The sequence below is a fragment of the Coregonus clupeaformis genome, chromosome 13, assembly GCF_020615455.1.
Source record: "Coregonus clupeaformis isolate EN_2021a chromosome 13, ASM2061545v1, whole genome shotgun sequence".
NCBI classification, from domain to species: domain Eukaryota; kingdom Metazoa; phylum Chordata; class Actinopteri; order Salmoniformes; family Salmonidae; genus Coregonus; species Coregonus clupeaformis.
In genome coordinates this window covers 27,412,787-27,422,748 of record NC_059204.1, presented here as the reverse complement: position 1 = coordinate 27,422,748, position 9,962 = coordinate 27,412,787, and the positions used below count along the sequence as shown (strand labels likewise).

The following is a 9,962-nucleotide window of genomic DNA, read 5'->3' as shown; positions in this document are numbered from 1 at the left end:
AACTGGGTCAGGGATGGAGGGATGCGGGAGGGGAGGAGAGGGAGAGCAGCAGCTGGACCCAGCCCTCAATGTCCCCTTGTTAGTCTACTTCCTCAATGACAGTCCAGTGGCATTTCCATGGCCTGCCTTGTATTTTGCTCCTTTGTCTGTATATTCTTCATATCTCTGTGTTTTCTGAAGAGCCGAACACACCCACTAGCCAGCGTCTGCTTTAATTTACCATGTGGCGTCCTTTACGTGCCTCAGACATGCAGCACATATACTATGCAGACCATGAATAGCCTGGCCAATGAGAGAGAATGAACTGCCCATGCAGCAGCCCACAAACTGATCTAGTTTCCAACAGGCATCCAGCACACATGATGATCACACATACAGTGGGGTCTGAAATTATTAACACCCTTGATAAAGATGAGCAATAATGATAAAATAAATAATTCAAATACTGAGCTATATTGTATGCTCAAAAACATTGGGAAATGATATCTTATATTAATACAATTGCTCAGAGAAAGAGTGTTTGTGTTTTTTTGTGTTTTGTGTGAACTTGGTATGCATGAGTGTGACTGAAATGCAAGTGTAAACTCATTATTAGGGTCTTTGACCCCTGCACTGTCCCTAATGTTGAACCCAGGGCTGCATTAGTGATGGTCGGCGGCTGAAAAGGGACTTTGTGTCTTTAAGATCTGGCTCTGTGAGCTGGGGGTCTGTCTATTGTTGGTTAGACAAAAGCACAAGTCAGATTCATATAGGAGTGGTGGGGAATAACTTCTCATATCCTCATATCACAGTCACAAAGCCGCCAAGCTAAAACTCAATAACCTCATACTTCTCTCTGAACATGGGTAAGTGGTCATCTAATGAGTTTTTAATATTTTTATGATTAATCTACTTTTGAAATATAATCTTTCTGAAAATATTGTTTTCCTTCACTGGAGAATAATATGAAGCCTTCATTAATATTGTGATAATTGCTGGTTTTAATGCAAGTTGATTGTATGATATGATTGTCTGACAATATTATGATGTCCACTTATGGCTACCTCATGGGTTATTCATATCATAACACAACATTGGTAATATCGCAACATTGGAAGCGTAGGCAGGATCGATAGAATTTTATTCTGGGTAACACATAGATAAAGGAATAAATATGTTTTATTACTAGTATTGTAGACTAAACAGTCCGTTTTTAAACGTTTTTGATCAGCCAAGCTTATTGATACTCATTACCCTACATTTTAATTGAATATCCTTGAACATAAAACATGTTATTCAAATAAATTCAGAATCATCATGTAATCAATGATGTTAATCAAATGATGTTAATTAAAATGTTAATCACACCACCTCTCTCACACAGCTTATATCTGTGAAATATTTTCTAAAAGGTGGATTGAACAAATTGGGGTTCAGATAGACAGATGACCAGCGCAGGCAGCACAGGGGTCATGCAAGGTCGATCATGTCAAAGGCTCTCACACTCCCACATTGTGCAGGGAATAATTAGCAAATTTGCATGAAATCCTTTGTTACACGCCTTCCATCTGACTCTGGAGCCAAGTTTAAGCCGGCTATTCCTCCATCCCATTCCTTCACTACTATTCCTCCATCCCATTCCTTCACTACTATTCCTCCATCCCATTCCTTCACTACTATTCCTCCATCCCATTCCTTCACTACTATTCCTCCATCCCATTCCTTCACTACTATTCCTCCATCCCATTCCTTCACTACTATTCCTCCATCCCATTCCTTCACTACTATTCCTCCATCCCATTCCTTCACTACTATTCCGTCAAAAAAAATACTTTCTCTGCACTATAGTTGATTCAGATTTAGTACGATTTAAACACTTGGTTTTATATGATCCTTCAATGCATTCCAGTAATATCCGTGCTGTGATTTTATTCATGGTTTATCATGGCACATTTGTCATTCTAACTGGCATTTCAGAGCACAGCTGAAGAGGGGGCCTCTGCAACCAATGTAGTTTCCAGGGACTCAAACAACCTCCAAGCTGTTGCTGTTTTTATTTAAATGGCAGTTTGTTTAATTTATATCCTCTGTTCCTTCCTACCCACTAAAATCACACAAACCGTAAGATTACAGGAATGTTTAGTCTGCGTGGAACAGTTGCCGCCGCTCAATCATTTATTATGTATGATCATGACACTGTTTGCCTTTACCTAATGGGGTTTGTAGATCATACAACTTTGATGAGAAACTTGGTTGTCGTTGTGAAGATATTTCAGTTCACCCTCCCATTTATTATGCTTCCTCCCACCCTTGAACACTTGAACTGTGGTCCCCACCCCCTGCTGACATAGAAACTAATTTAGTGCCATGGTACCAGTCCCAGCCAGCTGTGGGCTGGCCTGGGTGCATAGTACTGACATTGCCAGCGATACTGTGAGAATCCTGGTGGTGGAGATACTCCCCTGACCCCTGCCTCACCCACCCATCCAGACGCTGGCTTGTTTATTAGATTGTTAGTGTGTGTGTGGTGGTGCTAGTGTGGTCTTTGTTTGTTTGACATCGCTGGCTTTTGTTCTCCTCCACTCCTAGCTAAGACAAAGGGCATTGTGTCTCCCGCCACAAAGACAGGCTCTCTCTCAAGGCCCCTGGAGCACAGCCTTCAGTGCCCTCTCCTCTCTCTCCTCTCCTGGTGACGCCTGTGGTGGCTGGCGGGTGGTGGTGAAAGAGGGCTGAACTCTGGAGAGTAGAGTGGCTGAGCTGTGAGGCGTTGGCTGGAGCTGAGGAGCTTTTACACACGGATGAAACCAGTGCAGACAGAGCAGTTTTTTGGTTAAAATATCCTGCAGCTGAGCCTTTAGCATCACTGGCTCATAAACTCTTTGCTTGTTAAGGAGCACAAGATCGAAAGGAGCAAATGTTTCCGGTCAGACAGCCTTGGCTTTGCAAAGCCCTAGGTGCATCTCTCTCTCTGATTCCTATACCAATACAGCCATTAACAGTCTGGATGTTTGTTATCTGCTTCCCCAGCACAGCTTACATTGGAGGAAGTGTATGAGAATGCTGTGAAGTCAGTGGGGGCTGGTTTTGTATAGACACTTTAACAATGTTTGATTGGATACACTGCACTTGGTTTCACTGTTGTTTTTCGCTCACATTTTTCTGTTGCTTTCATGCCTGTTGATGGATGGTGGATGTTGATGGAAGTTGATGGTGGATGTTGATGGAAGTTGATGTTGATGGAAGTTGATGGTTGATGTTGATGGTAGATGTTGATGGATTTTTGGCAGAAGCAGTGGGGTCTTTCTGTTTAACAGCTCCCCAAGCAGGGTGACTGACGGTGTCTGGACTGTGGCGTAGATGTGGTGTGTGTTGGTGTGTGTTGGGGTGTGTTGGTGTGTGCCGCCAGTGTGTTGATGTATTATGCCCCCTCACCAGGTTGTTATGATTGCTGTATCCGCTGCCTGGGGGCAGTACCCTACCCCTCCCTGGTGGCCACTCTGCTCTGCTTCACTGGCATGGCACTGTTCTGTGGCTGCGGGCACGAGGCACTGGCCAACACTGAGGTGCTCGTCGAGACTTACTTCTCTCGTAACAAACAAGACTATGTTATCCTGGCCTCGTTGTGAGTGATTCAGATCATTTCGACTTTTCTGTGTTTAAGTGCAATAACCTAATGTAATTGTTTGTGTTATTAGATAGGTTGTGCAAATCAAGCAACCGAAATGTAAAGGCTCTTGCAGCAGTAGTAGTAGTGGTAGTAGTAACTATTCCTTTAGATAGGTAGAGAGAAGACACCTCTCAACAGCACCTTTTGTCACCATGGAATTTCTGACCTTTCCTTATTATGACCTGTCCTTGTCTCCCAGTATCAAGTACTTCCAGTACGTGATCTATGGCCTGGCCTCTTTCTTCTTCCTCTACTGCATCCTGCTGCTGGCTGAGGGATTCTACACCACCAGTGCCATCAAGCAGACCTTCGGAGAGTTCCGGAGCACCAGATGTGGCCGCTGCCTTAGTCTGACGGTGAGGAGGGAGGAAGGGGAGGAGGAGGGGAGAGAGGGAGTTGAGGAGGAGGGGAGAGAGAGAGTTGAGGAGGAGGGGAGAGAGAGTTGAGGAGAAGGGGAGAGAGAGAGTTGAGGAGGAGAGGAGAGAGAGTTGAGGAGGAAGGGTGATAGAGAATTGAGGAGGAGGGGAGAGAGAGTTGAGGAGGAGGAGGAGAGAGAGAGTTGAGGAGGAGGGGAGAGAGAGAGTTGAGGAGGAGGAGGAGAGAGAGAGTTGAGGAGGAGGGGAGAGAGAGTTGAGGAGGAGGGGATAGAGAGTTGAGGAGGAAGAGGGGAGAGAGAGAGTTGAGGAGGAGGGGAGAGAGAGTTGAGGAGGAGGGGAGAGAGAGTTGAGGAGGAGGGGAGAGAGAGTTGAGGAGGAGGGGAGAGAGAGAGTTGAGGAGGAGGGGAGAGAGAGTTGAGGAGGAGGAGGAGAGAGAGAGTTGAGGAGGAGGGGAGAGAGAGAGTTGAGGAGGAGGAGGAGAGAGAGAGTTGAGGAGGAGGGGAGAGAGAGTTGAGGAGGAGGGGATAGAGAGTTGAGGAGGAGGAGGAGGAGGAGAGAGAGAGTTGAGGAGGAGGGGATAGAGAGTTGAGGAGGAGGAGGAGAGAGAGAGTTGAGGAGGAGGGGAGAGAGAGAGTTGAGGAGGAGGAGGAGAGAGAGAGTTGAGGAGGAGGGGAGAGAGAGTTGAGGAGGAGGGGATAGAGAGTTGAGGAGGAGGAGGAGAGAGAGAGTTGAGGAGGAGGGGAGAGAGAGTTGAGGAGGAGGAGGAGAGAGAGAGTTGAGGAGGAGGAGAGAGAGAGTTGAGGAGGAGGGGATAGAGAGTTGAGGAGGAGGGGATAGAGAGTTGAGGAGGAGGAGGAGGAGAGAGAGAGTTGAGGAGGAGGAGAGAGAGAGTTGAGGAGGAGGGGAGAGAGAGTTGAGGAGGAGGGGAGAGAGAGAGTTGAGGAGGAGGGGAGAGAGAGAGAATGACCACCTCATTCTTAGGTTTCTAAAAGAATATCGACACTATAGCCTACTGACTGTACTCTAGTTTGTAATCCACACACTGGTTGACAAACAATCCATTAACAATTTATAGATCGTTAATTATCCATTAGTTAATTATCCATGAATCCCTGATGTATTGCTTCAAGGATATTAGGCTCATGTTAGAGTATTTACCCTCTATAGTGGTGTATGGCTGCAGTAATGAAGCCTTATGGGACATGTTGTGTCACATCCTGTATCCCCCCTGGAGTTTGACCAATAACTTCCTGTGACCTCCTGCTCTACTTCCTGCTCCACAGTTCATCATAGTGACATACATCCTGGCGGTGATCTGGCTGGCGGTGTTTGCCTTCACAGCCATACCCGTCTTCTTCTTCTTTAATATGGCACAGACCTGCCACACCATCAACATCCTGGCTGAGACGACACCCAGCATCAACCAGCACGGCTGGATCTGCATGGATGCTCGGCAGTATGGTACGTTTAGCTTATGATGGAGCTAGCCGGGCCACATTATGTTAGTCTTTTTTATATATTTTTTGTACATTTAAAATGTACAGTATTTCATTTCACATTAATGAGACAAGCTTCTTATTAGGACTGCTGCCTTGGAATGCAATGCCAGGGAAAGCTTGTGGAATGACCTTGGCATCCATTTGCAAAACAAAAGAGGTGAGTTGCTGTTCGCTCTGTCTTAAAAATACTTTGAAAGAATTAGTGTGTTTCTGGGTTATGTAACCTTCCATAAACCCACAAAACCCACAGCTACATTTTCATTCTGAATAGCAAATCAATGTACAATGCATGCACTATTTAAGGCCCCTTTTTATGTAGTCTACTAGGAATATTTGCTCATATTGTTTTGTCTCTGCAGTTCTTCGTCACCTATGACCTGTACATCGCTGCCTTTGCTGGTGCAGGGATCGCTCTCTTGGCTCTGGTGAGTAAGAATGTCCACCCAGACTGATGAGTCTATGGGGTTTGTCACCCTCTTGGTTTAGGTTCAGAGTGTGACTTGATTTTGCAGCTCCATCTGGGTTAGTTTTAGGCAAGACCAGCTAGGTCGTAATAGAAAAGCTCACCAATCCCTAGAGAACTGACCTGTATTCTATAGGCCTACTGTAGGGACACCTACGTGAGTGATAAATGTGTGCACAAAAAAATAGATCATCTTGTGATGCTCTATAGGCTATTGCATAATTTATATGTTGTTTGAATGCAGCTGCAAAAAAAATGTTTTATCTATTTTCTCTTTTGTCCCTCTCTCCTTCTCTCTCTCCCCATCTTTCTCTCTCTTTAGTTTCTGTATGTGGTAGCTACCACCTATAACTATGCAGTGCTGCGGTTCCTGGGCAGGAAAGGGCTGCGCTGTTAAAAACTGTGCCCTGTCACGTCTCCATCACCCCATAGACTGGGCCTGAGGGGAGCCGTTACACATCACACTACTGAACTCCATTCATCCATCCCCTCAGACACGCCTGTAGCCTGGATCCCCTACCTACTGCTGGCTGCTTCCCTAGAGGGCTCCGCTAACTGACACATGGTTCATCTTGACCATCTGATTTATCACTTCAACAACAAACTTGGAGATTAATAGAACTCCTGGTCATCATAACTTCAAGCCCCTCCCCCTGGTCATCATAACTTCGAGCCCCTCCCATCCTCCTGCTCACCAGTCTTATCCCCTCTGTTCTCATTCCAGGAAGCTGACTCTCTGATGTCTTTTGCTCATTTTCACATTGGATGTAGCGTCTCTGGTTTTGGTTTGCAAATATTTGTTTTTAGCTTTTATAAAGTGTCCCAGACATTATTGTCAGATTGTGGTATGTGGTCTCTATTCAGCCTTCTAAATCTGAGTGACTGAAAGAGATGACTGCTCTCAGAACTAAGAATTACACCCCTGTCCCCTCGCTTACTGATATGTACAGTGGGGAAAAAAAGTATTTAGTCAGCCACCAATTGTGAAAGTTCTCCCACTTAAAAAGATGAGAGAGGCCTGTAATTTTCATCACAGGTACACGTCAACTATGACAGACAAAATGAGAATTTCTTTCCAGAAAATTACATTGTAGGATTTTTAATGAATTTATTTGCAAATTATGGTGGAAAATAAGTATTTGGTCAATAACAAAAGTTTCTCAATACTTTGTTATATACCCTTTGTTGGCAATGACACAGGTCAAACATTTTCTGTAAGTCTTCACAAGGTTTTCACACACTGTTGCTGGTATTTTGGCCCATTCCTCCATGCAGATCTCCTCTAGAGCAGTGATGTTTTGGGGCTGTCGCTGGGCAACACAGACTTTCAACTCCCTCCAAATATTTTTTATGGGGTTGAGATCTGGAGACTGGCTAGGCCACTCAAGGACCTTGAAATGCTTCTTACGAAGCCACTCCTTCGTTGCCCGGGCGGTGTGTTTGGGATCATTGTCATGCTGAAAGACCCAGCCACGTTTCATCTTCAATGCCCTTGCTGATGGAAGGAGGTTTTCACTCAAAATCTCACAATACATGACCCCATTCATTCTTTCCTTTACACGGATCAGTCGTCCTGGTCCCATTGCAGAAAAACAGCCCCAAAGCATGATGTTTCCACCCCCATGCTTCACAGTAGGTATGGTGTTCTTTGGATGCAACTCAGCATTCTTTGTCCTCCAAACACGACGAGTTGAGTTTTTACCAAAAAGTTATATTTTGGTTTCATCTGACCATATGACATTCTCCCAATCCTCTTCTGGATCATCCAAATGCACTCTAGCACACTTCAGACGGGCCTGGACATGTACTGGCTTAAGGAGGGGGACACATCTCGCACTGCAGGATTTGAGTCCCTGGCGGCGTAGTGTGTTACTGATGGTAGGCTTTGTTACTTTGGTCCCAGCTCTCTGCAGATCATTCACTAGGTCCCCCCGTGTGGTTCTGGGATTTTTGCTCACCGTTCTTGTGATCATTTTGACCCCACGGGGTGAGATCTTGCGTGGAGCCCCAGATGGAGGGAGATTATCAGTGGTCTTGTATGTCTTCCATTTCCTAATAATTGCTCCCACAGTTGATTTCTTCAAACCAAGCTGCTTACCTATTGCAGATTCAGTCTTCCCAGCCTGGTGCAGGTCTACAATTTTGTTTCTGGTGTCCTTTGACAGCTCTTTGGTCTTGGCCATAGTGGAGTTTGGAGTGTGACTGTTTGAGGTTGTGGACAGGTGTCTTTTATACTGATAACAAGTTCAAACAGGTGCCATTAATACAGGTAACGAGTGGAGGACAGAGGAGCCTCTTAAAGAAGAAGTTACAGGTCTGTGAGAGCCAGAAATCTTGCTTGTTTGTAGGTGACCAAATACTTATTTTCCACCATAATTTGCAAATAAATTCATTAAAAATCCTACAATGTGATTTTTTTCCTCAATTTGTCTGTCATAGTTGACGTGTACCTATGATGAAAATGACAGGCCTCTCTCATCTTTTTAAGTGGGAGAACTTGCACAATTGGTGGCTGACTAAATACTTTTTTTCCCCACTGTATATAGATTGTGAACATGATCTAGCTGTTTTTGCTTTAATTGTGTACGTAAATGATCTGTCTGTTACTGTGACCAAAGCAAACAGCTGAATGTGCCAAAGTTCTGTACATTCAAGTGAAATGTGGGAGTCTCTCTTGTCTAAGTGTGTCAAGGCACTTTTGGGATCTTTTTTGCACTCTCTATTGACCTGTCCTTTTAAATGATTACTGTGTGGAGGGTAATCATTTATATGGAGGTGCTAAAGTTATAAGCTAAATAAGATACCTAGTTTTCATTCTCCACATGTATTAATGCTCTCTGCTTTTAAACCATAGGGTTGATGTGTTGAATTGAATTGAGCAATTAAACTTAATCAAAGCCATTTTAAACCCAAGGTATTAAAATATTGTGCTTCATTTCATTGTCATAGAATTGTAAAATGGTAAAACCAAACTTCCAGTGAGGTTGTCCACAAGGGTAATATAATACACAGCAATACGTGTGGTTAAATGTTATTCATAGTTTATTCACAGTTCAAATATGTTGACTTAAATGATAGAAACTGTCATAAATCATTTAGATATGTTTTTGTTATTACAGATATACACTGAGTGCACAAAACATTAGGAACACCTTCCTAATATTGAGTTGCACCCCCTTTTGCCCTCAGAACAGCCTCAATTCGTCGGGCATGGACTACAAGGTGACATGCGTTCCACAGGGATGCTGGCCCATGTTGACTCCAATGCTTCCCACAGTTGTGTCAAGTTGGCTGGATGTCCTTTGGGTGGTATACCATTCTTGATACACATGGGAAACTATTGAGCGTGAAAAACACAGCAGCGTTGCAGTTCTTGACACACTCAAACCAGTGCGCCTGGCACTTACAACCATACCCCGTTCAGAGGCACTTCAATCTTTTGTCTTGCACACATACACAATCCATGTCTCAATTGTCTCAAGACTTTAAAATCCTTCTAGAACCTGTCTCCTCCCCTTCCTCTCCTTCCTCTTCCCTGATTCACAAAAAACGACATTCAGTGTCAAGGAAGAAGACAAGAACTGACGATAACTTTGGAAATATAACACATCATACAAAAAACCTTCAAACACAAAGTTAGCAAGTAATCTGTCAGAATGGTTGTTTTGGTGACCATGTTCCAGGGATGACACTGTTGTGCCCTCTGTGTCAAGGTGATGAGAAGTTCTGGGGCCTATATGGTTTTAGTAAAGCAGCCATCACAGTGGATCACTCTCCCATGCAGAAACATGGCAGTCATCATGTCCCCCAAGGCCTTACTACACACCCCGCACTGGAAAAAGGAAATATTCAGAAAGACAGAGCGAGCGAGAGAGTGTATGTATGTATGTATGTATCAATGTATCAAATAATTTAACCCAATGAGTCCCACCGTCGCGCTGGCTTGATTTAAGACTTCTAACACCTTTTAAACATTG

General features: G+C 44.3%; 1 protein-coding gene across 2 annotated transcripts; it reads left to right on the top strand.

The window, feature by feature from the left end:
* The first annotated feature begins 763 nt into the window (after positions 1–763).
* LOC121579999 (myelin proteolipid protein) lies at positions 764–6,823 on the top strand. Of its 2 annotated transcripts, none has more exons than XM_041895066.2 (7): positions 764–845; positions 3,415–3,601; positions 3,846–4,002; positions 5,307–5,484; positions 5,606–5,679; positions 5,882–5,947; positions 6,308–6,823. In XM_041895066.2, exons 1-7 carry the CDS (start codon positions 842–844, stop codon positions 6,380–6,382), a joined length of 741 nt encoding a protein of 246 aa, XP_041751000.2. In that variant the 5' UTR covers positions 764–841; the 3' UTR covers positions 6,383–6,823. The 2 variants fall into 2 exon arrangements, with proteins under 2 accessions (XP_041751000.2, XP_041750999.2); XM_041895065.2 differs by lacking the exon at positions 764–845 and adding an exon at positions 2,655–2,933.
* The last annotated feature ends 3,139 nt before the right edge of the window (positions 6,824–9,962 follow it).

Bases quoted from the DNA above. Each gene is read 5' to 3' on its own strand.
- LOC121579999 (XM_041895065.2), top strand. From the start codon at position 2,894: ATGTTTCCGGTCAGACAGCCTTGGCTTTGCAAAGCCCTAG. The intron at 3,602-3,845 runs GTGAGTGATTCA...CTTGTCTCCCAG, and splicing joins TATGTTATCCTGGCCTCGTT to TATCAAGTACTTCCAGTACG. The intron at 5,680-5,881 runs GTGAGTTGCTGT...TTGTCTCTGCAG, and splicing joins CCATTTGCAAAACAAAAGAG to TTCTTCGTCACCTATGACCT.